The sequence below is a fragment of the Fusarium coffeatum genome (genome assembly GCF_003316985.1).
Source record: "Fusarium coffeatum strain FIESC_28 chromosome Unknown BRIP53273_contig_72, whole genome shotgun sequence".
Lineage (NCBI taxonomy): Eukaryota > Fungi > Ascomycota > Sordariomycetes > Hypocreales > Nectriaceae > Fusarium > Fusarium coffeatum.
Genome location: NW_022157868.1, coordinates 13,691 through 39,177, shown reverse-complemented (window position 1 = coordinate 39,177; position 25,487 = coordinate 13,691). Strand labels below are relative to the sequence as shown.

At 48.7% G+C, this 25,487-nt stretch overlaps 9 protein-coding genes across 9 annotated transcripts; 5 read left to right on the top strand and 4 right to left on the bottom strand.

Annotated features, from left to right (window-relative positions):
- Positions 1 to 349: 349 nt before the first annotated feature.
- FIESC28_03390 (uncharacterized protein) lies at positions 350 to 1,568 on the top strand (the record flags this gene model as incomplete). The annotated part of the gene is made up of 7 exons (XM_031157539.1): positions 350 to 500; positions 560 to 766; positions 820 to 965; positions 1,016 to 1,129; positions 1,187 to 1,231; positions 1,280 to 1,408; positions 1,458 to 1,568. The coding sequence occupies 7 exons, from the start codon at positions 350 to 352 to the stop codon at positions 1,566 to 1,568; spliced, it is 903 nt and encodes a 300-aa protein (XP_031018365.1).
- Positions 1,569 to 1,968: 400 nt separating this feature from the next.
- Positions 1,969 to 2,931, top strand: FIESC28_03389 (uncharacterized protein; the record flags this gene model as incomplete). Its single annotated transcript, XM_031157538.1, has 1 exon — positions 1,969 to 2,931. One exon carries the CDS (start codon positions 1,969 to 1,971, stop codon positions 2,929 to 2,931), a length of 963 nt encoding a protein of 320 aa, XP_031018364.1.
- A 1,714-nt stretch (positions 2,932 to 4,645) lies between these two features.
- On the top strand, positions 4,646 to 6,597 carry FIESC28_03388 (uncharacterized protein; the record flags this gene model as incomplete). The annotated part of the gene is made up of 3 exons (XM_031157537.1): positions 4,646 to 4,807; positions 4,863 to 5,484; positions 5,534 to 6,597. 3 exons carry the CDS (start codon positions 4,646 to 4,648, stop codon positions 6,595 to 6,597), a joined length of 1,848 nt encoding a protein of 615 aa, XP_031018363.1.
- Positions 6,598 to 8,264: 1,667 nt separating this feature from the next.
- Positions 8,265 to 9,860, bottom strand: FIESC28_03387 (uncharacterized protein; the record flags this gene model as incomplete). Its single annotated transcript, XM_031157536.1, has 3 exons — positions 8,265 to 8,555; positions 8,605 to 9,548; positions 9,608 to 9,860. 3 exons carry the CDS (start codon positions 9,858 to 9,860, stop codon positions 8,265 to 8,267), a joined length of 1,488 nt encoding a protein of 495 aa, XP_031018362.1.
- A 376-nt stretch (positions 9,861 to 10,236) lies between these two features.
- On the bottom strand, positions 10,237 to 13,581 carry FIESC28_03386 (uncharacterized protein; the record flags this gene model as incomplete). Its single annotated transcript, XM_031157535.1, has 7 exons — positions 10,237 to 10,326; positions 10,377 to 10,934; positions 10,984 to 11,044; positions 11,091 to 12,091; positions 12,213 to 12,563; positions 12,629 to 13,400; positions 13,451 to 13,581. 7 exons carry the CDS (start codon positions 13,579 to 13,581, stop codon positions 10,237 to 10,239), a joined length of 2,964 nt encoding a protein of 987 aa, XP_031018361.1.
- Positions 13,582 to 14,197: 616 nt separating this feature from the next.
- Positions 14,198 to 15,169, top strand: FIESC28_03385 (uncharacterized protein; the record flags this gene model as incomplete). Its single annotated transcript, XM_031157534.1, has 1 exon — positions 14,198 to 15,169. One exon carries the CDS (start codon positions 14,198 to 14,200, stop codon positions 15,167 to 15,169), a length of 972 nt encoding a protein of 323 aa, XP_031018360.1.
- Positions 15,170 to 15,212: 43 nt separating this feature from the next.
- FIESC28_03384 (uncharacterized protein) lies at positions 15,213 to 17,283 on the bottom strand (the record flags this gene model as incomplete). The annotated part of the gene is made up of 4 exons (XM_031157533.1): positions 15,213 to 16,510; positions 16,558 to 16,859; positions 16,909 to 17,061; positions 17,111 to 17,283. 4 exons carry the CDS (start codon positions 17,281 to 17,283, stop codon positions 15,213 to 15,215), a joined length of 1,926 nt encoding a protein of 641 aa, XP_031018359.1.
- A 691-nt stretch (positions 17,284 to 17,974) lies between these two features.
- Positions 17,975 to 21,670, bottom strand: FIESC28_03383 (uncharacterized protein; the record flags this gene model as incomplete). Its single annotated transcript, XM_031157532.1, has 5 exons — positions 17,975 to 19,156; positions 19,210 to 19,535; positions 19,591 to 19,768; positions 20,844 to 21,311; positions 21,446 to 21,670. 5 exons carry the CDS (start codon positions 21,668 to 21,670, stop codon positions 17,975 to 17,977), a joined length of 2,379 nt encoding a protein of 792 aa, XP_031018358.1.
- Positions 21,671 to 22,923: 1,253 nt separating this feature from the next.
- Positions 22,924 to 23,967, top strand: FIESC28_03382 (uncharacterized protein; the record flags this gene model as incomplete). Its single annotated transcript, XM_031157531.1, has 1 exon — positions 22,924 to 23,967. The coding sequence occupies one exon, from the start codon at positions 22,924 to 22,926 to the stop codon at positions 23,965 to 23,967; it is 1,044 nt and encodes a 347-aa protein (XP_031018357.1).
- Positions 23,968 to 25,487: the final 1,520 nt, after the last annotated feature.

Sequence of the window (25,487 nt, the reverse complement as noted above, 5' to 3'; positions counted from 1 at the left end):
AGCAAACGAGAGTCTTCTATAAAGAATATGACAACTAGTGCAAGTGCTCAGAAATTTATAATTCCTCATGTAAAGCCCCATTTTGTCTCCCATTTAGGAACGGTATGGCTGCAAGGCACATTTCCCCATTAGGTCTTCGGACCTGAACAGCGGTTAAACAACGCATTGATGCCACTCAGGGTACCATCGTGTCAGTATTATTGACAAATGACCAAGGATGCGTGATCACTTGCCAGTCTGTGCCGTTTGACCCGGTTCTTGGTATGTCTTTATATGCCGCCATGTTCGTCCATGCAGGAACATCTCAGGATCGCCAGTCTCTTTACTCCAACTTTGAACGAACATCACTATGAAGATCGCTGCTTCTTTCGCGGCCGCTGTGGCCTTGGTTCAGAGCGCTTCTGCGCATTATATCTTCCAGCAGCTTAGTGTTGGATCGACCAAGTATCCTGTGTTTCAGTATATTCGACAGAACTCGAACTACAACTCTCCTGTCACTGGTAAGCCTCTACCTTCCTCTTTATTTTGATGGTAGTATACTAATTCTCGTGCTTTGTAGACCTCGCCTCCAACGATCTTCGATGTAACGTCGGCGCCTCAGGAGCCAACACCCAGACCGTCGCGGTCAAGGCTGGCGAGTCCATCACCTTCACCCTCGACACAGCTGTCTACCACCAGGGACCTATCTCTGTATACATGTCCAAGGCACCTAGCTCTGCCGCCTCTTACGATGGTAGTGGAAACTGGTTCAAGATCAAGGACTGGGGTATGTCATGAACAAAGACCATGTGGATAAAGACGACTAACAAGGATGAACAGGCCCTTCTTTCAGCGGAAGCTCATCCAGCTGGCCCATGTACTTGAGCTACACCTTCAACCTTCCCGCTTGTATCGCCAACGGCGAGTATCTTCTTCGCATCCAGAGCATGGGTATCCACAACCCTTACCCCGCGGGCGACCCTCAGGTAAGCGAAGCCACAATTATTGTTCGTCACATACGCTAATTGGAACTTAGTTCTACATCAGCTGTGCCCAGATTAGCGTTTCTGGTGGAGGCAGCGTGACTCCTGGAAACCAGGTCAAGATTCCCGGTTTCATCAAGGAGACCGACCCCGGATATACAGCCAACGTAAGTTATGGTTTGCCCATGATTGGTCGAGAAGGGAATGTTAACCGTTTATCTTAGATCTACTCCAACTTCAAGAGCTACACCATTCCCGGTCCTTCAGTGGTACGTCAAACAAAATTAACTTTCCACATCTCGTTCTAACAGCTATAGTTCTCTTGCAACGGCGCTCCTGGCGGTGATGACGGTGGTAGCACCAACCCTCCCACCACTACTCTCCAGACCTCTGCACGACCTTCTTCATCTACTCAGAACCCTCCCACGAACACTCAGCCCGGTAACGTAAGTTGATCCTTCTAGCAAATCTTGAACATATGCTGATTGGATGCAGTGCGCCTCTCTCTGGGGTCAGTGCGGTGGAAGTGGTTACACGGGCCCCAAGTGCTGCGCTACTGGTACCTGCAAGGCGACGAACGACTTCTACTCTCAATGTGTGCAGTGATATTCCGGCTCTTCAATGACAAACGGCCTGTGTTCGCATATTCTCGGCTCATAGCTTAGTGTATTACATAAAGTTCTCTGGAGTATTGCTCTCTGTTCGTTGTGTGAGCCTTCTGTGAGCATTCACCATTGATCTATTCATTCGGCACGGACAGGAACGCACAGCTATCATCGCGAACCTCCGATATGTCCATTGCAGTGACAGCTATGTTCTAAAATCAACATTCCAACTGTCTGTTCCCAAAAAGTATTTATTTTTCCGCATGACTCACGACTTCCAACTTGCAACTCATCGACTCTTACTGCACCACAACGTCAAGCTACCAACTGTGAACAATTATCATCACGACAACGCACCTTGGTAAATCGACTTAGTCCATCCTACTTCGCAATCCGCAACCATGTCTGAATCAATCATCTTGGACGTCTCACGACTTCCTGGTGAGCTTCAGACCATCATCTGGAGATTCGTACTCCGTGACGACCGTCCAGGCGTTCTGGTGTTTGGTTACCACAATGTACCCAACAACGACAATGCCCAGAACGCTCTGTCAACTAACATTACAACAGCCATGTCCTCGTACCTCATCGAACGTGCTCTGTGGACCCTCTGCCATGAGTCGCGACGTGTCGTTCTTCTATCTTTCGTGGACCAGTTGCAGCAGCATAACGCACACCGTATGCTTTACCTTACCCCGCCGGTCGCATGGGGACCTCTCAACTGGCCTGGACTGGGCGCCCGATGTCCTTCAATGTATTTCCTCAACAACGGCCCTGATCGTCAATACATTACAGGTGCTCCTACTAGAGACTTGTTCATTTTCCACATCGACCAGTTCGAGGCTCTTGGAATGATAACACCCCCAGAGGCACAAGGTCTTCGCCCTGCTCAGACTGTAACTAACGTCGGCATCGAGTTTAACCCGTTATGGCATGACGACGAATACTATACGTCACGATACTTTGAGAACTTCCAAAACATGTGGAGGGTGCTCCGGGGACAAGAACGCTTGCTTAACCTTTGGATCATCGATACATCCCTCAAGAGGAAGGATGATGCTCCGCCCCTGTCAGGTGGTCTCCAGTCATTCTTCGCGCAGGGCAAGAAGTTCTCACAACTCGAATACGAATTCTTTGGACGAGACGCTGCTGCAGAAAGTCTAGAGCACTGGGACTTTGTTCGACCCGTCAAGCATGACTGGCAGCCTGCTTCGATGTCATTCGTGCAGGACCTGTCGTTCAACAGAGATGCGCTGGATGAACAATTCGCCAATGATTACCTTTATCACCCACATCAGGATTGGCCTCGCGTTGGACTTCTTGGCTGGGAGGAACTGGCACCTGGAGAGGCAGGACAGGTTTGAGGAATCTCTTCGGTTCGGGGATTGTTGTACTTGCATTTCATTTGTTTACAAGATTGGTAAGAGGCAGTAGAGGTAAGAAACCTCCAATGATTGACGAAAGCAGAAAAAAACTACAAAAGACAAAAGACAAAAGACAAAAAAAAACAGGTTGGATGAACTAGGTCTTGATGATCGTGGATGATAGAAGGACCAAGGAGGGTATAGACGTGTGATCATCCAAAAACGTATATCCGGCTGGACTGGGTTGTTAGTTGGTCACATGTTATTTTTATTAGCTAGCACAGAAAACGTCAATTGAATTGAATTGTGCATGGTGCTTATTGCAGTCTCACTTAACCTCATTGGGCTTCCTTGGTGACATCACTGATTTGTGCTTGTGATCCAACTGGTAGTAGTGGATTTTTTCCTTTTGAAGCGCGACATGCTACCCTGCACTCCCCAATGGTCGATGGGCTTTTCGACCAGACGCGCTGTGAACAACACTCTACGAAGGCAAAATAAATAACTCTAAAGCTAATTCTGACTTCTGACAATTCTTTCCTAGTATGGTAATAGATCAAGTGTAACACCAATATTGTTTGCGAGATCTGCTGCACCAGTCTGTTGATCCATCGCGTCAATTGAGATATGAACTGATCAGACGATATTCAAAGGATAAGGTCGCCACTAGTCATCGGTCAAGCCAGAGCCGCAACCGTACTAAAAACCACTCTCGTACTAAAATACTGCTAGTTCCCAGGCATCAGAATTTCTCCCCAAGCTCCATCGCCACAAAAAGTCAATTGAGCTTCCAGACATAACCGAGCGACGAGCTAATTCTGTGGACAACCTCCACCAGAACATGTGGAGGATCAGCAAAATTTTACAGTTTCACACCGGGAACAAACGCCCGTAAATTTCTCATCCTCGGGCAACAATTCCTGATCTAAAAAACAGGCAGTGAAATAAACTCGAAGGTAATTGGTCACTTGCTCCGAGCCAAGACACGATATCCTTGGCAGAGTTGTGGGGAATGGCGGGGATATTTTCTTACAAGGGGGAAAGCTTGGTTTTGCTTCTCCCTTTGTTTGCCGAACGAGAGGGAGAAGAATTGTGTTGCCTGGAGGCTAGAGTCCATTTATTCTCCGCATCTAACAGTAGTTTATTCATTGGGGATGGGGAACGGAGATTGGGCTGATCTCAGCTGAGGGAGAAGATATGCCTCATATGAACAAGGCGAAGAACAATTGCGAAGGTTATGTACTGTTTTACTCTATAGGATTCATGTGAGATTTTAATACAAACGCTCTCTACACAAGGAAATGATCATCTGCTGGAATTGATGATCCAAGTAAAAAAACAAGCATCATCGTCTCAAAAGGTTCCACGACCCGCCCTCTGCAATCTCACCCTTGACTACCCCAACCAATTAGCCCAGACCTTTCTCCGCGCTGATCCCATGGGGTAGCACTAGACGTCTCCACCTCCCCAACCTTGGCGGCAGGGTGATATCATGCCGGCCAAGACTGTTAACTTGCTGCCTGGGCTTGGCACTTCGGCTTGCCCAGTTGGACCCCAGAAGGTTGCCAGACCACTGTCTTTATTTTTAAGCTTATATATACAGGGCCCTTTCTTTGCCATGAACTTGTCTTTTTGTGATCTGCAGTCTTCTCCTCTTTATTCACTCTGTCACTGCTTCTCTCTGCAAACTACTCAGTGATTGATTCAATTCATCATGGCTGACAGAGATATCTCCCCCGGTCACTCTTATGATGACAAGGCCGATCATCACTACGATGACAAGACCGGCTCTCATGGCGGTGCTGAGATGATGGAGCACGCTGGCCAAGGCCGTCGTGGCTCTACCGCCGTCAACATTGTCGAGAACCCTCTTCAGGTACGATTCACCACTACCCAAACTACCACAACAATCACTAACTCTTTGTCTTCAGCGCAAAACAAAGGAAGAAACCATCGCCGACGCCCGCCTCTTTTGCGAGACCAATGGCATGTCCGAACACGCCGAGATGTTCGGCAGAGCAGCCCTCATCGCCCGTGACCCCGACAACTTCGAGTCCGTCGACCTTCTCGACGACGAGCGCGAAGCTCTCATCTACGAACGAGACCACAAGTGGCATGGATCCAAGATGCTGTGGTACTCCATCGGTCTTTGTGCCGTCGGTGCTGCTACTCAGGGTTGGGATCAGACTGGTGCCAACGGTGCTAACCTGTCTTTCCCCGAAGAGTTTGGCATTAAGGATAATGATTGGCTTATCGGTATCATCAACTCTATCATCTTCTTGACTGCTGGTTTGATCGGTGCTTTCATTGTTGATCCCCTCAACCACTACTTTGGACGTCGTGGAGAGATCTTTATTACTGCTGCTTGCTTGACTGCTACTCCTATTGCTTCTGGCTTTTCTCGCAATTGGCAGGAACTGTTTGCTATCCGTTTCATCATGGGAATTGGTATCGGTGCTAAGAACGCTACCGTGCCTATCTATTCCGCTGAGATGGCTCCTGCTAGAATTCGTGGTGCCCTCGTCATGTTCTGGCAACTCTGGGTCGTCATCGGTAAGTCAATCTCCCTACAAACTCATGACAACAATACTAACAACCCCAGGTATCTTCCTCGGTTTCTGCGCCAACGTTATCGTCAAGGACGTCCCTCGCATCGCCTGGCGTCTCGAACTCGGCTCCGCCTTCATCCCCGCCTTCATCCTCATGGTCGGCATCTACTTCTGCCCCGAATCACCCCGTTGGCTCATGAAGCACGGCAAGATCTCCCAAGGCTTCGTCTCCATGGCCAAGCTCCGAGCTCACCCCATCATCGGTGCCCGCGATTACTACTACTCATACGTCATCTACCATGAGGAGCTCAAGGTCGCTGCTGGCTCTGGTTACTTCCAGCGTCTCTGGGACTGCTTCGCTGTTCCTCGCATTCGACGTGCCAACTACGGTGCCAGTACTGTCATGCTTGCCCAGCAGATGTGCGGTATCAACATTATCTCTTTCTACAGCTCGACCATCTTCTCCGAGAGTGGTTTCACCCACGACCAAGCTCTGTACGCTTCTCTGGGTTATGGTGCCATTCAGGTCGTCTTCACTATTCCCACCCTCTTCCTGATCGATACCAAGGGACGACGAACCTTGACACTGGCTACATTCCCCTTCATGTGTATCTTCCTTCTGGCTGCTGGTCTCTCCCTTCTGAACGATACCACAAACCAGGCTGCCAAGATCGCACCCGTCGCTCTCTTCATTTACCTCTTCACCATCGCGTACTGTCTCGGAGAAGGACCTGTCGCCTTCCAGTACTCCGCTGAGGTCTTCCCTACCATCCAGCGTGAGCAGGGTATGGCCTGGGCTGTCTGCATCAACAACACCTTCGCTGGTGTTCTTGGACTGACCTTCCCTCGTATGAGAACCGTTATGACTCCCACTGGAGCCTTCGCCTTCTACGCTGGACTCAATCTCATTGCTTGGGGTATGATCTTCTGCTTCGTTCGTGAGACCAAGCAGATGACTCTCGAGGAATTGGACCAGGTCTTCTCTGTTCCTACCAAGCAGTTCCTGTCTTACGAGACTCAGGTCTGGCTTCCTTATATGTTCAAGAAGTACGTCCTCTTCAAGAAGGTTGAGCGCCCTCCTCCAATTATCGAGAAGAGCGAGCGAAACCTTGCTTAAGGACGAGATGAAGGATGAGATGGAGGCTGGATGTAAATACCCAACACATATGGAATGGCGATAAGCCGTACTAGATAGTGGACTATGAATGAAGTTAATACGTTATTACATTACTTAACTGTTCCCTCGTTTTGTGACGCTTGCGCTTCTAGTGTTCGTGCAACAAGTAGCAAGAAGAATGGCTTCAGGAACTGTAGTTGTGGAACAGATCTTCAGGGTCCTTCCGCTTTGTGAAAGGTGGTGGAGGACCTTGGCGATACCTGACACAGACTGCTTGGCCGACTCTTGGCTGGACGATCACCTTGGCCGATTGCCCAGTCTGAGCCAAGGCACCAAAGACTTGGTGGATGCGATCAGCAAAAGCTTTAACGAACGACATAAGACATTACCCAGGTTTCCTCGTGGGGTTGATCATCGATCTTAATGGGTCGTAATGGAGAATGTTACATCCGTACCTGTATCGCCCGAAGTCCCTGCATACACTTGGCATACAACAATTTCACAGAACACCAGCCATTCTCAGTTATTACGTCGAATTGAAGTAAGCTTCTCTCGCTTAATGAGACACATTTCATCTACTTCCAATATTGGTTTACACAGTATGGACCCCTCGGGCGTGCTTATTTCCTCTTTCAGGCGACGTAAGCGAACATGCGGATGGCAGAGAAAGATGTGAAACGATATTGACGCAGACAGAGTGCCTGTTCTCGGGCAAGTAGGTGTCTGTTACACACGTCCGACGGGCTAGAATAGATGCGAATAGTTCTTCCGTACCCAAAACACTGTCTAGGGCGACGGCACCACACCTTAAGATGCCTGCAATGCATATCCAGAACACGTGGTAACTCTATCAAGTACAAGTCTTACGAACGTGTGCTAAGTCGCATTTATTCGTGGTACAGTGTGCGACCGTAGACAGGTTCTACAAGTATTGATGATGGCATAACAGTGCGTTTGAGCATTTCCATACCGTTTTGAAGAGATGATGAGCCGGTGATACCTCCTCGACTCTACATATATAACCGCCATCGCTCCGAACATCACGATCCCCACGGACTTACGCAAACATCGCGCAACTCAAGCCCTATTATCCAAGCAAACGCTATCTTCAAATCACCGCCCGAGTAGGACTGTCCATACAAACGCGACGAGGATAAAGACTGACCATGCTTCAGACTTCAACAACAATGGTCAACCCACTCTTCATCATCTACGCCCTGTCCGCAGTGGCAGGAGTACAAGCTTGCAAGAGAACCTGCTCTGCTACCTCGGCCAGCAATTCGACTTGCACCTATACCTGCACTCACGTCTGTTCCAGCATCTCTGCCAACAAAGCGCGGAACACATTCCTCGCGGCTCTCCAGTCTGGTGGTAATTCATGTTCTGCGGTCGGAACAAGCGGAGTTAAATGCAGCAAGACGGCTAGTTTTGGAAGTTGTTATGACCACCATTGGTCTTGTGGGAGGGGTTGCTAGAGCTTTTAGTAGCTACATGGGCACGGTAAAGCTTATTAGCACACCACAAGGTGGACGGAGATAGTTTCGGTAGTAGCAAGGTTCAACGATAATTATTCATCAGGTATCTTCATTCAGCTATTGCCTTGCTCAAACATTGCCACTGCGGCGTAGAGATGCCTTGCAGCATACCTCCACACATAGAATTCTACCTTATCCAGCATATCTCCATCCCTTAGGCTCACCGGCAGCATCCTCGGCGGCCTGAAGCTGCTTGTTCTTCTTGTTGACATACCATTTTGTGATCAAAACAAAGATGACGACAAGACCACAGCCGGCAATGATGGCACCTCCACCAGTCTGGTAGTAAGGCTCCTGGTTGCGAAGAAAGAAGTAGGGAGTGAACCAGTGAGACACGGAGGAGACACAGTTGGCGTATGCGATAAGGGCCGCACGCTTTGTACGAGGGCGAGGAACAACGGTGGTTTCCCAGGAGATTTGAAGCTGTTGCAGTTAGTATAAGCGGTTGAGATTAGTGGACTATGTGACTTACGTTAAGACCAACGAAAGGACCGATAACAAGAAGAATCATGGAAAAGTATCGAGCTCCAACGTTAAGAGTTGTGATCATTACAGCACAGCCGACAATGGTGAACAGAATAGGGACAATGATGTGGTATCCGTGTTCCAGACGTTTACCGGATGACCAAGAGATGACCAGGGTGACGAGGAAGGCGAGGATTGGAGGAGGGGCCTGGATGAGGTATGTTGTAGTACCAGAGAATCCAAGTGTAGCGACGATTGAAGGGAAGAAGTCCTTGTAGGACTGTCCGATGATGAGGCAGAAGTGAATAGCGGCGAAGAGATGCGCAAAGGGGTCCTTCATACACATCCAGAAACCATCCCAGTAGCCACCAGTGTCATCCTCAGAAAGACCACCAGCTGAGACAGCCTGTCGGTACTGGGCCATCTGGGCCTCCTCTTCGGTGATGAAGTATGTTCCAGTAGAGTCAGGGAAGTTGGGAATGAACCAGAAGCTGAAAGCAGCAACAATGATACTGACAGCTCCCTCGAGAAGAAGGAACCACTTCCAAGCTCGGAGGTTAGCCACACCCTCCATGTTGGTCAAGATGCCTGCAGCAAGAAGACCAGATAGAGCCTGTGAGATGGTGTTTCCAGCGTGCCAGATACCCATTCGAAGAGGAGACTCGTGTTTTGTGTACCAAGAGCTGGTCATCAGAGAGACAGCAGGGACGAAGGGTCCTTCAACGAAGCCAATGATGAAGCGGCAGAGGCAGAAACCCCAGCCGGCGGTCACAGCGGGCATGCAAATTGTGACGCAGGACCAGGCCATCATGCAACCGGGGAGGAGGACTCGGGGACTTCCTTTGGCGATAATAACGTTGGCGGGGATTTGAGAAATGATGTATCCGACGTAGAACATGGAGATACCGAGCGACCAGGTGACGTCCGACATGCCTAGATCCTCCTGCATACCTTGAGAAAGCAATGTTAGTTGAGTCCAGACCCAGAACAGGTGGATTGAGAGAGCTTACCAGCAAGACGGGCGTTGGAAACATTGATTCGGTCGAGGTAATTCATCAGCAACATGGCAGTAACCATAGGAAGAAACTTCCAATCGAGCTTTCGCACAAGTTTCTTCTCAAGAGCAGCGCGGTCCTCGGGACTCATATCCTTGATGAGATCATATCGCTCAAGGATCTCGTCGCGTTCAGGCGCATTTTCCTCGTATTCGACATCTCGTTTGGCGTCGAGAGAGTTGGGTTTTGATCGAACGGAGCCCGACATCTTGAGGAATTGTCAAAGGATAAGACTGAGAGGATGGTAGGAGTGGGCTGACTGAAGAAGAGAGCCTGCTGAGGAGGTTAAGAGAAGGTAGGATCAACAGTCTTTATACAACCGTGACCCTGCCATCGCCAAGGTAATGCTGTAGTAACAGTAGTCTGTTCTCACGGATCTCTCCCTGATCCGTCCTTCTCTCCCGACTCCCCCGCATCCCCGCGTTTACCAGTCTGGAGTTTCTTTTGGTTTGCGGGGTGTTAGTGTCGGATTACCCCCGTCGGACAAGATCCGCCCAATCAAACCTTGTTTGACGGACTGGGGCCGACGAAGCATGCTAAGAGAAAACAGGCCATACTAAAGCCAAAAATACAGGTCATGGGGGTTAAGCGGTTAGCGGCCTCGAAGAAGCATAGTTCTGGACAAAAGACCGAAGATGGATGGGGATCTCCGGCGGTATGAAATCCAGATATTGCTAAACCCAGTCAATTACACGGTTAAGCTTAAATCTTGACTCGTACGTACCTCAAGACTACCCTGTCCTTCCATGATCTTTGTAGACAGGGACAGTAAGAATTGCTGGAATACGCTTAGACCCGAGAAACGTGTTGAGCATTGTGTTAGTAACACTGATGCTTTGCTGACTACTTCAAACGTCTGCGCGAATCCTTGCTGGTTTGGCTGTGAGAGGCAGACATATGCTACCGCCGCAGCCAAGATATTGTATGCATCTAGGAAGGATACTGTTCGGGACTTGGTGTATTGTGACTCGATTAAGCGCTTGCAGGATGTTATTGTGTCGGCTTCGATCTCCGGAGAATCGCCGAGGGTGGTGGATGGTGGGTTGACTATTAGGATCATGGCCCGACACCCTAGTTGGTCCAGGTAGTCGGGATTGTTTGTTGGTGGAAATTCGCGCCAGAAGCAGAGGTTGCTGTATGAGAATAGGGCACTGGGCTTGTCGCTTCCGCAAATGTCGGAGATGAGTTGTGCGTGGACTATTAAGTGACGGCTTAACGCGAGTTTATTGCGTACTTGTGCGGGGAGGCCTGATTCGTCGTCGTTTACTGGAGGTTCAGGAATCTGGAAAGGTGTTAGTAGTGTCGGAGAAAGTCCCAGTGTCTTCACTTACAGAGACAGCAATATCATCGTCTGTAATGCTGAATGGACGGCCCATAGATGATGCCAAGGACCTAAGAAGGTTAGCCAAAACCCTGCAGAGGTTGTAAAGACACCCACCGATCCATTAGATACACACTCCAGAACAGCCACTCAACCCGATAAGTACTATCCACACCAAGTCTCTCCTGCGGAATAACAGTCTTATGCAACCCAGCAGCAATACAATTCGTCATAATAAATCCCATAAGATGCCACGTCGACCCACCAGCCGGATTAAATATAGAAAACACCGCTAACAAAAGCATGCAATGCAGCGTATCCAGCGGCTCCTGGGAGTGGAGTATCGTGGGGAGTAGCTTCACAGCTGCAGTATGGAGATTTGTAGCCAGGGCTGAGAAGCGACTTGTTTCTGGCGACATGCTTATTCCGATCGCGATTGCCATGTATGCATTGAAGCGAGGAAGGGCGGCTTTGTCGGTGGAGTCGACGACTGTGTCGTATTGTTCCATCAGACGACGTTCGTCTATGTAGGGGAGCCAGACACTCCAATCGAGGAAGCGTTGGAGGTGGGGCATTGTTATGTCGCGTGTGAAGGGGATTATTTGGTCTGTTCCTAGAGACATGTGGTGTGAAGTTGAGGCTGTGGATGGATCGCGACCGTCTACGGCCAAAGCTGCTGCGATGGACTCGATTATCGCGAGTTTATGGGGTTCATTGCCTGTATTGGCTCGAGACTCTGCCATAGCCTTGTTGGAGAGAAGACCAATTGCACTCATGGTGTCTTCAACAGTTGATTGCTCGTCTCCATTTTGCACAGCTGGACCTGAGCTTGGAAGAACAGGTATGTATATTTCAGTAGAGCGACGTCTCTTGCCAGTGATGGGTGAGATGACATCCGAAGCACCAAAGGAACGTCGTGCTTGAACATGTTGTTGTTCAGCGATCTTGACTTTTTGTTCAAGCTCAGCGACGCGACGTCTGAGTGACTCAACATAGCCGTTGACTCTAGCGTGAGTCAGACCTGCGTCTTCGGCGTTGAAGTCGAATTGCTGGGACCTTGCAATGCAGTCGACGCCAAGATCGGCACAGGATGTGCACGCAGGGCGTAATCTGTCACACTGTGATTATCAGCCAATTGTCAACACGCAGATTCCAGCTTGCCAAGACATGGAACATAATGATCCGACGGCAGTTTAGGCGAATCATTTCCGTCACCCGAAAGTTAGGCATCGGACTCACTTTTTGCTTCCTCTTGAAACACCGTTCGCAAGCCAAGGGTGCTCGGCCGTTCTTCTGCAGCGGCACAGGTTGACTAGGGCTCCGTGCAGGGTCTGAGACGCGGGGAATGTCACGCCAATCAGTTGTTGTCATGTTGGAAGTTGGAAGGCTGATCTTGGGTAGGAAGAGACGGAGAGAGTCCGAGGGGAAATCTGGGGATGATGCAGATTTAATCGGACTTGTTCCTATAGGGTCACGTGGGGTTAAGAACAGGTTAGCGGCAGGCAGTTTATGGGGTAACAGACTAGGGCCCCAGGTTCTCGCTTCAACACGGACCAACGAATGACCAATATTAACTATTTCGAGTGAAATCTATGCTAAACAATTTAATTTACGGATACTGTGGTTTATGCTGCCACTGGGATACCGTTGCTAACCCCATTCGTCACTCCGTTGGTGACTCCATTTGTAGCCCCATTCGTGGCGTGCCCATTTGTACCGTTAACAGCCTTAGCAGGGGCACCATTTGTTTGAGCAGCCTTGACAGACTCGTTAAGAGCCGCCATCTCAGCACCTCGCTTAGTAGCAGCACCCATAAGAAGAGGTCCATCAGTAGCAGCCATAACCCATCTAGCACCCATCTTGCAGAACTTCTCCACAAGATCAAGTCTAGCATGAAGACCTCCAACACCAAGCCACTTGCCATGCTTCTTACAAGCCGCAAGAGTACGCTCATAAGCCTCAGTCAAACGAGGGTTCTCATAATCTCCAGGGATGCCCATCTCAGCAGTAAGATCATTTGTACCAATGAGAAGTGAGTCAACACCAGGCAGAGCAGCAATCTCATCAACAAGCTCCAACGCCTCAAGCGTCTCGATCATGGGGATGACGAGAGTGGCGTCGTTGGTGACGGGGTTGGAGAGCTTTGCGGGGATGCTGCGGAATTGATGATGGGGAAGACCGTTCGTGGAGGAGCGGAAGCCGATGGGTTGGAATTTGGCTGCGTTGACGACGTCTTGTGCGTCTTGAACAGAGCGAATGTGGGGGACTACAACGCCTAGAGCGCCGCCGTCGAGGACTCTTGAGACGTAGCAGGGGTCTTTGCTGGGGACGCGGACGATGGGGGAGATGCCTGCGTAGAGAGCGGCGACGCAGAGTTGAGAAGTGGATTCAAGATCCAGTGAGCTGTGCTCTGTCTCGATGAATAGTCTGGGTAGATTAGTTTTGTGTATTCGTTTGGAGAATTGATGGGAGCTTACCCGTCGAAGCCAGCTGTCTTGGCCATGCCGACAATCTCAATAGACTTGCAGAGCTTGATGGACATGGTGTAGGCCACCTCATCTCTAGCCATCTTCTCTTTCAGGCTGTGTGGGATCGGGGCAAGAGACATGATGGCTGATGAATAAAGGTGAAAGGGTAGTTGTGGTTGAGGATCTAGTGATTGTTTGTGGTGTTGATGCTGATGAAAACGAATTTGGCAAGGTGATTCTGTGGTATTAATATACAACTCTAAAACAATTAAAGAAAGAGAGAAGAGTCACAAACTGTTATCGTCCGTAGATTTCTCCACGTCCGATCTCAAGTCCCCCGACAGTCCCCTCCAGCTTGGGGGATGGATTAAAGCCGAACCCCAGAGCCGAGGGGATCGTGGGGTTCGGAGTGGGGCCGCCCATCACCACCGGACATTCTCCGTTACATTGATACTACCCGCGCATTGTCCTCTAAGACTTAGGCTGTCAGAATAAAGTGGCCTAAATCTGGTCTAAGTTAATCACATTATTTCGTCTCTTACGCTCGGCGGGCAATTCTTCTGCCACCCTCAAGACTGACTACCCGCGGGACTGAAGGGACGATCATTATCGGAGGATAATCGGTGGTATTCCGACTCATCTTTGACTCATCTCGATTTATTGCAGAGGACAGTTACTTAAAAATTCAAATCATCAACTCCAACATTCACCCCTCACAAACCATCATCTTCAATCCCATCCATCTCCACCTTCACAATGGCTCCAGGCATCGTATCATCAACTCCCCCAGACACTTCCGTCTCCTCCTCAGACAAGCCAACAGTCTACCTGTTGGATACCTTCCACCCCAATGTCATCGCCTACGCAAAGGAAAACTTTGACGCTGTCACAATAGATGACCCTCGTCACAGCCAATGGCGCGAAGCCCGCTACCTCCTCGTCAGAGCATCCCGCTTGACAGCAGCGGACATCAAGTCCTGTCCCAACTTGATTGCTATTGGCAAGCAGGGCGTTGGTATCGATAAGATTGACGCTGAGGCTTGTGCTGCGCGAGGAATCAAGATTTTCAACACTCCTGGTGTTAACGCCCGTGCTGTTGCCGAGCTTGTTCTGACGCTGGCCACTTCTTCTGCTCGTCAAGTCGGTTCTATCGTCGCTAAGCAGTCTTCTGGCATTCTTTGCCCCAAGGAGAAGTGCTCTGGCTTGATTCTGCATCAGAAGACCATCGGTATTCTGGGTATGGGCAACATTGGCAAGTGTGTCGCCAAGATCTTCCGTGGCGCATTCGAAGCGGATGTCATCGCATATGATCCCTTCCTCCCGGCAGATGCCTGGGCAGATATTCCCCACACACGCGCATCTTCCGTGGCAGAAGTCCTAGAATCATCAGACGTCATTACCGTTCACATGCCCCTCACACCCGAGACAAGAAACCTCATCAGCTACGAGGAAATGAAGCGCATGAAGAAGACGGCCATCATCATCAATACGGCTCGTGGAGGCATTGTCAATGAAACCTCATTACAGCGCGCTTTGGATGAGGGTCTTATCTGGGGTGCTGGTCTGGATTGTCATGAGGAGGAACCACCCAGTTATGAGAAGTACCATTCTCTTTGGGGGAGTGGTGTTGTTAGCACGCCACATATTGGAGCTGCTACTGCTGAGACGCAGATGCAAACCGGTATGGCAGCAGCCAGGTATTTGTTAGAGTTTGCGTTGAGCAACTAGGAAGATAGACCTTTAATTATAAGCAACAAATTGACATTTCATTCTAAAAATCGAAACCTTCCCATACACCAGGATTGCTAGGATCGCCATAGACGTAATGACCCAAGGCAGATTCCATATTCCAGAGTGAATCGTAGTTTAGCAATGCCCAGTTGATACCTGTTCCATCTTGATACTCCGAGCCGATGTCGTTCTCATCTGGCATTGAATCGAATTGATTCACAGGGCCCAGAATATCAGGACGGTTGAGACCCTGTTCAAAGAATTGACTGTTGGCTGTAAAATCGCTCATATCAGCAGGTAAAGGCCCTGCGACCAGATTCTGAGGAAAGTCGCCTTCTGTAAAGTTCCCAACCTCATTCGGAATCGTGATTGATGCATCTGCTGGGAGACTCATCGGCGGCTCCCTAATATTTGGCCATAGCCTTTGCGAATGATCTCTAAGGAGCGCCTCGAAGACTGCAACGTAGTTTTTTGCATCGGGAAGTTGCAGAGTGACACTCCTCAATAGCTCTTGGCACCGTTGTAGCCCCTCATGTGACGCTCGCAGATCTTCCGGTGAGATCTGCTTCGACACAGACGTGCAGTACATTACCGATAGACCCGCCGTAAATAGCATGTGGAAGTAACTTCGAGTATGCGTTATCATCTTTTCTTTCTTCTGACAGAGATGATGATACCGATTAATCGTCTCTAAAGCAGACCTCAGAAAAACAGTAAGGATCTCCTTCGGGGGTGATCCGTTAACCTTTGGCACAAGGTCGATAGCCCTTCGAAGCACCGAGAGTCGTTCTCGAGCCAGGAGATGATCATACCACTCCTGCATCTCATAAAGACAACTAGGCTCCTGAATAATAGGCGTACTACTCCGCCACTCTTGCAACTCTTTGAGTAACTTAGTCATGACAACGTGTACATGTCCCGCCAGAGTACGTTTCGGCGAAGACTCAACGATCTTCCTTCTTAGTTTCGAAAACTCCGTCTGAATATGGGAAGATATCTGCCTGAGTCGCACAGAGACGAAGAATACGGTCATCTCGTTCTGAACATTCGGCTCGCGGTTGAAATTGAACGAATCAAGGCTCTGAACTTGACTATTTGCTGCTTCAAGTTCTTCGTCGCTTGCTTCGACTGGGAATTTGGTGCTTATGTCATTGTCGTCGATCAAAAAGGGACGGTCGAGAGTTGTAGAGCTGTAGCGATCTATAAGGTAGAATTGCCAGAATATGCGGCGGCGGAGTTGCGTTTGGAGGAGGTCGTTGGGGATGTGTGGGTTGGAGTGGAGGCCTAGTTCTATGCAGAGGCGACCGCAGAGTCTTACTACGTCCCAGATCGATGTACCTACAGAACGTCAGTCAATGGCTATTGTCATGTGGGGTGAAACATACCGATCGGGTGATAGATGCCAAATCTACATATTAACAACAGATCTTGAACAGAGTCTAAGCCTCTTGTCAGGAACTCAGTTCCAAGATATTGCAACGCGGCGTTATAGTATGCTTCTGGATGTCGATTATGCAGTCTGTTCCGATAAGGTAGAACGGCACCAATAGCACAGATCATAAAAGCTCTGAATAGATCATGATTTGTTACTTGACCAGAGGTGTTCGGACTGCTGAATAGACGGTGATGTAGGGCCCAGATACTTCTACGAAGGAGGAATGGGTTCTGTATATGTGCCCAGCTCAGACTGGAACAAGTCAGCAGTGAAAATGGACCGAAGTCGTTGTAAGACTAACTATTTCTCGAAAAGCATTTGTGTCTCAGCTGCGGAAGGTAACGAGCATGGCGCTATGGAGACCTCACCAGCACCTGGGGCATCCGCCAGTGTTCTCAGCAAAGTCGCATGAGACTTTCTCCAATTCGCATCAGCAAATAAATGCGCAATGAAGCTAAATAAATCAGTCAACGTGTTAAACCTCAACGGTTTCATAAACATACCTTATACTGGCGCCTTCTCTCGTCGCAGGTGAAGATGCTGCTATCGATCTCGTGTGTCGATCATCCGGGCTGGTCGTATCCACAGTACTAGGATCGTGCGCTGCTGCACTGGCTTCTAATTCCGCGAGTCTTTGAGATAAAGCCTGTTCTTTCTTCTCCAATTCATCAATCATCCTGACTCTATTAGCGCAATGTGACCATTGTGGACATAAATTCTTACGCTCGTGACAATTGACCATTTCCATCAGCATCCGTATTTATGACAAGACATTCCAGTCCATTTCTCTCACAAGGTGAACAACTCGGTCTGTTATTATCGCACTAAAGCCAATCAGCCCCACTGAGTAAACACCGAAAGGACAATGTTGAGTAACCTTTGTCTTCCTCTGTGCACAGGCTTGGCAGGCTGGTAGTCTCGGTAGACGTGAAGATACTGGAGGACTCATTTCAGCGTATTTCATTGGCCAGGAGAAATTCCGGGGGGCTCGCAACGGGAATCTGGGGAGATGGCTAGTTATGTATTCTCCAACGGATGTGACGTGGGTCGTGAGAGTATCACGTGTTTAACCCCGCAAGTTGTGAAGAACTTGTTGCTCTTAATTGAGACTAGAGGGAGAGTAGACTCGAGTTAGGGCGAAAGAAACAAATGCCCTACGGCTTGGCGTGAGGTGGTCGAGTTATTTGGTCTCTTGTGTATCAGCACTCAGCAGTCAAGCTCATCATCAACACTGTGAAGATGGTCAAGAGGGAGAGGTTTAAAATGAACTGTTCAGATGATGTTCATTTATCAACTAAACTATCATGGTGTCAACTTAGTTCATAACTACTCCCCTCATTCAATTCATCATACAACTAATTGTCCCTCTAGTAGCGATTCTCAACATGTTTAGAAACAACAGACTCCTGATCCTTCATCTCCGGCTCAATAATTTCCCGGGCAGCAGGCTTCAGGTCATCAGCAGTGGGATAAGCAATCTTGTGAACGGTGTACCAAGGTCTCTCAAACAACTTATCCATGCTCTCCAGAGATCGTCCAGAAGTCTCAGGCATGGCAAAGTAAACGTAGACCAGCGAACAAGTGCAGATGCTGAGGAAGAACATGAAAGCGCCATATCGCTCAGTAGCAGCCAGAAGAGAAGGCATGGCGCGAGAGCAGCCAAAGTACATGGCCCAATGGACAGCCATGAGGATGGACACGTTAATGGAGCGGATTCGAATGGGGAAGACCTCGGCGGATACGAGGTAGGGAATGGAGAACCAGCCGATGGACCAAGCGATAGCGTGGATGTAAATAGCTGCGATGGCAGCGCGACTAGCACCCATGGCAGAAGAGCTGGCCTCAATTTCCTCAGTTGTCCATCCATTGGTGACCTTGAGATAAGCACCGACGAAAGCCAAAGTGAAGATCTGCATGGTGATACCAGTCATAAGAGATCGACGACGGCCGATAAAGTCGATGACGAAGACAGAGAAGATAAGAACCGAGACAAACTTGAGAATGGCGTAGCATCCAGTCGCAAGGAAACGAGCCTCAGTACCCTCAATGCCGAGATATCCAAAGATAGTAGGACTGTACTGCGTAATAGCATTGGCACCAGACCACTGGCCAAAAACATGACAAGCAAACATAAGCGTAAACCTCCTCCTGTTGCTAATATCCGCAAAGGTCTCCTTGATGAGATCCCAAGTATTAGCACCAGCCACAATCTCAATCTCATGATTAAGCTGCGCCTCAATGCCCTGAAACTCAGACTGAACGTAAGGATGATCCTCGGGAAGACCTCTGAAGCGGGAGAGTACGGCGAGGGCTTCAGTGTTTTTGTTCTGGCTGAGCAGGAAGCGGGGGGTTTCGGGGGTGAAGAACGTGCCGACGCCCCAGATTAGGGCGGGGATGAGTTGCAGGGCCGTGGGGAGTTGCCATTGGAGGTTTGTGCCGGCGTGGTATTTTGTTACGCCGTAGTTGAAGAAGAAGCCGAAGACGACGCCGAGTTGTTGACAGCAGGTGTATTGGAGGGTCAAGAGACCACGAATAGGTTGGGGAGAGATCTAACACATTCAGTCAGTATAGGTATTAGTGTAGGCTTGAAGCATTGACTTACCTCTGCGATGTAAACCGAGGGCAAGACGGTAGTAGCACCAATACCAATACCCGAAATAACACGAGTAGCGTATAGTACTCCCAGGTTACCATTGCTGAAGGTCTGGCCGAAAATACCAGCCATGTAGACCACAGTAAAGAACTGGAACGTCCTTGTTCGACCAAGTCTCTGAGTCAACCACACACAGCCCAGACAGCCAAAGACTGCACCGGCTGTAGCGATGGCGACGATCCAGCCTTTTGTGTTGGCGTATTCGTGGTCGGTTTGGTTATCGATTCCGAAGCGTTCTTTGAAGATTTCCATGATGACGAGGGATGCGATGTTGCCTGGAAGTGAGTTAGTTATTTGTGATGGGTTAGGATTGAGAGGGAGTGTGTATACCTTCATCGAAGCCCTTGGCGACACCTGAGAAACTCCAGATGCATGTACATGCTAGGAGATACCAGTTGAAGATTTCTTTGGGACTGTCTTTGATGGCCCTCCTTGTGGCCTTGATCATATTTGGTCTCGCCATATTGAAGAGAAGTCTCGCCACTGAGGAAGGAAGAAAGTTGATGCTCTGAACAAGAAATGTTGAACCTGGCTAGAGTCCTGAGCCTGAAGAAACAAAATTGCCAAGGAGACGAAGCAGCAATATATCGTGTCCCAACGGCACTTCCCAAAACGTAGGATTATTCCCGTGTCTCTCCAACAAGAACCTTGCCAAGGACGTGGAGAAAATCTTGACCTTTGCAGGAAAGAAAAAAGGCGGGGATGGCCGATAATCTCTGTTGTTCCCCGAGTTCCCCAGGTTCAAGGAGTGGATCCCCGGTCTAGCGTGGAGTCAAAAACGGTTGTTATCGGGGTATCTCCTAGTGCTGTCGGACGAATTCCAGGTGCCACCTTTGAGGGGTTTACCTTGTATTTCCCCTCGTGATGAAGCCCGGACCAAGGTGACGAGTCAAGAGGGAGGTTACAATGCTCAAGCGAGGGCGCACTGATGGGGAAATGGGCTGGGGAAAAACACCGCTGGGTTATGTTCGGCGAATTGTGCAGTTGTAACCATAACAGGATATACAGACGCGCAACGGATGCCGATATCCGGAGACGTTGGGGATCAGCTTGTTGTTGTGAGGAGAATGTGGATGTTGTTCATGACACTTTCGGAGATGTCTTGGCTGTCGGCAGTAGAGATGGGATCCTCTTAGCGTAGGGTCACGAAGTCTTCTACCTAGGACAATGGCCGAAATGGGCCTAAATTAATTTTCCTGATGTGCTCTGTATGTCACTGTGTGTTTGGAGATACCCTGGGTCGGCGGGAGTTGTACGCGACGCGAAGTTTTGACATGACGAGCATGAGATCTATGGAGCTTGAGCACTGGAGATCATCATGCATTTCCTCTAGAACGCCATACAATAACACAAAAACGAAGTAATTGATCGCATTTGAGTCTTGGTCACATAATCTCAACTTGTATTTGACTAACTCATGCTTCAGCCTTCTTCTGTTTCAGTGTCGGCGCAGCCACCGCCCCGCGACAATGCCACTCAACAGTCTGAACATTCCCCTCCAAACTATCCGTAATATACAACGTCTTATGCTCGTTCCCACCAAAACAACAATTCGTAAAATTAATACCTTCAGAACCACTCACAATTCTCGCCTTGGGCACACCATGCGTATCAACCACAAACACACTTCCAAGACTAGGATGACAAATAAACAAGTTCCCTTCCTCATCAAGACATAACCCATCAGGGCCAGCGTTACCGAAGGACTGGAAGAATACACCAGCTTTGGAGGTTGTGCCGTCGGCGTGCAAGGGGAGACGCCATACTTGGTTTGCGCGGGTCATGGCGACGTAGAGGAAGCGCTCGTCGCGGGAGAGGACGAGACCGTTTGGTGAAGGACCGTTGTCAAGAAGTGTGTCGAGGCGTCCATCTGGTGATAAGCGGTAGACTCGCCCTGTTGGGTCTGTCATGCCGGTTTGGCCTTGATCTGTAAAGTACAAGTTTCCTTTAGAGTCGACGATGAGATCATTTGGACCCTTGAATCTTTCGAGGTTTTTTCTCGTGAGATGAGGTCCTATCTTCCCAGTCTCTGGATTGTATGAGAGGATTCCCTGCACCGTATTAGTCAATCTTGTAAATAAGAAGCAATATCGAGTAGTGTCACCTGTTTATAATCCGCAACTAATAAATCTCCATCCGCAGTCCCAACAATCCCATTTGGCTCACCATCCCACTGACAAGCAACCTCAACATTCTTATCCTTATCAATCCTCAAAATACGCCCATAAGGAATATCAACAATATACAAATTCCCAGCACTGTCAAAAACAGGTCCTTCAAGGAAGATGTGCTTGAACGAACCCGCGAAACCTCCGCGCCATTCTGATTCTTGGCCGATACAGCGTTTGTCGTCTGGGATGCGAAGCCAGACGTTTGCTTTAATGACGGGAGGTGGCGGGTAGAAATTCATGATGTTTCTGTCTTGGGAGGCTGGTGGTGCGCTTGGGCTTGGCTTGGAGGCAGTTGGTGTTTTATGCTATGCAAGGTCTGTGCTTATGATACTCTGGCGGAAGAAATCCGATGCTTTGCGACAAGGCGGGGTTGATTCGAGTGTCATCATTGGGTGATAAACTCGCTTGCTTGTCTCAGCGTTCGTGAGCTTTGATTGGATGTCTACCGAACTGACGAGATCCGTGACCCGACGGAGAAGCATGGTTACCGACTCGTATTTGCACTAGACACCAGCTTTCATGACTCATGTCCATCTGCGCTGACACTGTAGGGTAAGGAATGGACATTTAATTTGGGTGCTCTAGAAAGCAGCACTCTGCAGTGAAAAGAGTAGTAAAAGAATTGGGAAGAAGCTTATCTGTTGCTCAAGCTTAAGTAGTAGTTAAATCAGTGGTCCTGGACTTTTGCACCATCGATTGTCATGTAGTAGCGTCGTACATCACCCGGATCATTGTCGAAAAATGCATGCAAAACGGCACAACTACCACCTCAACCAGATAAGATGCAAATAATCCACAAACAACTTCAATCCTTTACCCCCATTCTCTCAGTGTATCCTGAAGCGCATGATACCATCAGATCCAGCACAGAATGTCAATATCTCATAAGCTTTTGCATCTCTGCGTGGGAAGATTCGAAAAGTCTCACTGACGTCAGAAGTTTATCTTCAGTGATCCATCTTTCCCGACCAATCACTAGAGCTCAGTCGGCTTTAAATTACCCCGACTCTCCAACCACCCATGAAAATGCTTCTATTTTTACCTCTCGCGCGTTGAAACGCGTCGCGATAACTTACCTACCAGAAATGATTTGCGAGATGACCTCATTATTGTTAATCTAACCTTACCTTTTAACAAAATGCAACCTGATGAGAGTCAGCCGACTACGGAGTACCGTACCTGCATTCAGTTTTGAATCCTTCTACGACGATTGCTGACATGCAACCACTACACAAGCCAATCACACGCGTTTCTACAAGAATCGCGTTAACTACGTTAAACTTCATGGCTTGATTTGTAATGCCTGCGAGCAACTATTTGCGAGGAGTCATGACGGTTGAGATGCACCGACGGAGTTGATTGGTAACTACGTGTTGCGTTCGTAATCGTATAGAGTGAAGTACATATTCATAGCCACTGCTGTGAGATTCAGAGATGTTATACTCACATCTCTATTCTCAATTAACGTCGCATCAATTACGAATTTGACATCATGGGAAATATCTCTGAACCAAATACTGCTTCATTGCTCCCAAACAAGCAAGGCACTCTCACTCTTGATGAACGCCCCATCCCCTCACCTGGCCGTGGCGAACTCCTCGTCCGCAATGAATTTGTTGCTGCCAACCCCTCAGACTGGAAAGTCCAATCATTTGGAGTTTTAATCGAAGAATTCCCAGGTGTACTTGGCAGCGAACTCGCTGGCACAGTCATCTCAGTCGGACCTGGGGTCACACGCTTCAAGCCAGGCGATCGCGTGACGGGCTTTGCCACTGGAGTAATCTACCCTAATAGCGACAAGGCAGCGTTCCAGAAGTATACTATCATGGATGAGGTCGCGACTTCTCACCTGCCTGATAGTATTTCATTTGAGGAAGGTGTTGTGTTTCCCGTTGGTATGATCACTTCATCTATTGCGCTTTTTGATAGTATGGGGCTGCTGAGGAGGAAGATACGCCATGAGGAACGTGGTGCTATCTTCATATGGAGCGGTGCTTCATCAACTGCGATTTCGGCACTTCAAATTGCCCGATCAATGGGATGGTCTGTATATGTGGCTGCGAGCCCAAAGCATCACGAATGGTTGAAGAGCTTGGGTGCGGCAGAGGCTTGGGACTATCGCGACCCGGATGTTGCGAGGAAACTGAACCAAGCTGTTGAAGCGGCAGGACTAAAGATTCGAGGCGTTCTCGATGCCCGATCTGATGAGTCTTCGTTCAATTCCATCGCGGACATACTCAACACAGTCGACTCTTCACAGGGAATCAAGCTCAGCACGCTATTCCCATTTCAAAGCGACAAGGCCTTGCCCAGTGGAGTTGAAGTTATTCACACGGACTGCTCGCGATTCACTGAACAATATCCCGACATTACGAAGTGGCTCTTCGAAGGATGGCTTTACGAGAATCTCCAAGATGGGGCTCTCAAAATCGCCCCAAGACCTCACGTCATTGAAGGTGGCTTGGGAGCAGCGCAGAAGATGCTTGACATCCTCAAAGCTGGTGCAAGTGGCGAAAAGTTCATACTCAAAGTGTAAACTATAGTAGACTCTGTTAAGATAACATCGGCAAAGTTACTCTATACTACAAGCTTATCGAATAAACTATTGTTTTAGCTTGCAATTGACTTTATTCACTCCCAAACCCTTACCGTATCATCAACCATATCAATTCTCAATTATCATAGTTAGGAGAATAACTCTAGCCGCCAAAAGCAACTTTGCGATGCTACACTGCCTTTCCAGAAGACGATCCCCTGTGTGGATCATATCTGAAGATCCAGTCGCATTTCTTCCCAGTGTTGCATTCTTCATAGCCTCGCAAGCTCCTTGCCGATATCAGACATGTGATAAGAAAACCTCGGCGGTGACACCATGAAACAATCAAGACCCCCTGCCTGTCAGATCTCTGAAGCGACAAGGAGGTTCCATGTCGCAGCCTTCAAACAAGGCGCTATGAGCGCTATGCGCGCTATGACAAATCCCGAACAGACAATGTCAAAAACTAAGACAAACTAAACAGTGATTGGGTTATTAAAGTTTCTTTTTACTTTATTCTTTATGGTTCCCGAGGTTGGTTTTCGAGCTTATGAAACGGGGCTTTAGCGTAAGGTTTCAGCACTAACAACTGAAGCGAGGGTTGTAAGATCGACCGGTAAGCGCCGAGTTGGGGGAGACCAGGGTGTTCGGTAACGTTGTGATCCGAGAGATGTTAAACTGGGATCTAAGCGTTTTTTTCTTCATCGTGCGGAAATAGAATATGTTTTTGTCGGGGATTGCCACGAAACGCTGGGCACTGCCTGTGAACCCAACCTATCGCGTATCGCAGCTTATCAGATAACTGCAAACAGTGGAGCTGGGGTTGGAGTCCAGACAGATGATCAGCCAGATTCAGGTCAATCAATCGAGAATGTTGACTGCTATGGATGTTGTTGCCACAACTTAGATAGAGTAGATTAAGTTTTCGCATTCCTATTTACTTTTAACATTCATGGATAGATTGCCAGGCATAGAAGGTATGACGGATATGTAGAATGTACTGCAGACTTAATCTTTGTGGCTCTGTCACTTGCCTGTGTCTTAGTGATAGTGTCACTGTCAAATGATGATATAGCTTAGCCAAGTCCAGTAAGATCATATCTTCAACTGCGCCTCTGCCAAGGTCTCTCAGTAAAGTTTCACCACTAAAAATACCAATAATCAACGGGAATACCGAAAGAAAGAAGCTATACGTCGATCATACAGCACAATTCAGCCCTCACGAGAGGCCTTCCAAATACCGACAGCAGCACAGCCACAGCTGTTTCTCTGCAGATCTGACGATCCAATCGCAACAGATAAATTAGCCAAGCATGTTAGAGTTCGCGTTTCGGATCCGAGAGTTGTGAGATCCACCACGGCTTGGGTGGTCTGAGCGAAACGTGAAACACCACAACATGGGGCATCTAGAAACTTCAAACTTGGAGATTTGGAAACTTCAAACGTAGATACAGAAAAAAGAGGTGGCTATGATGTCGCAGGCTAAGAAACAGAAACGAGAATCTGTGCGCTGATATTGA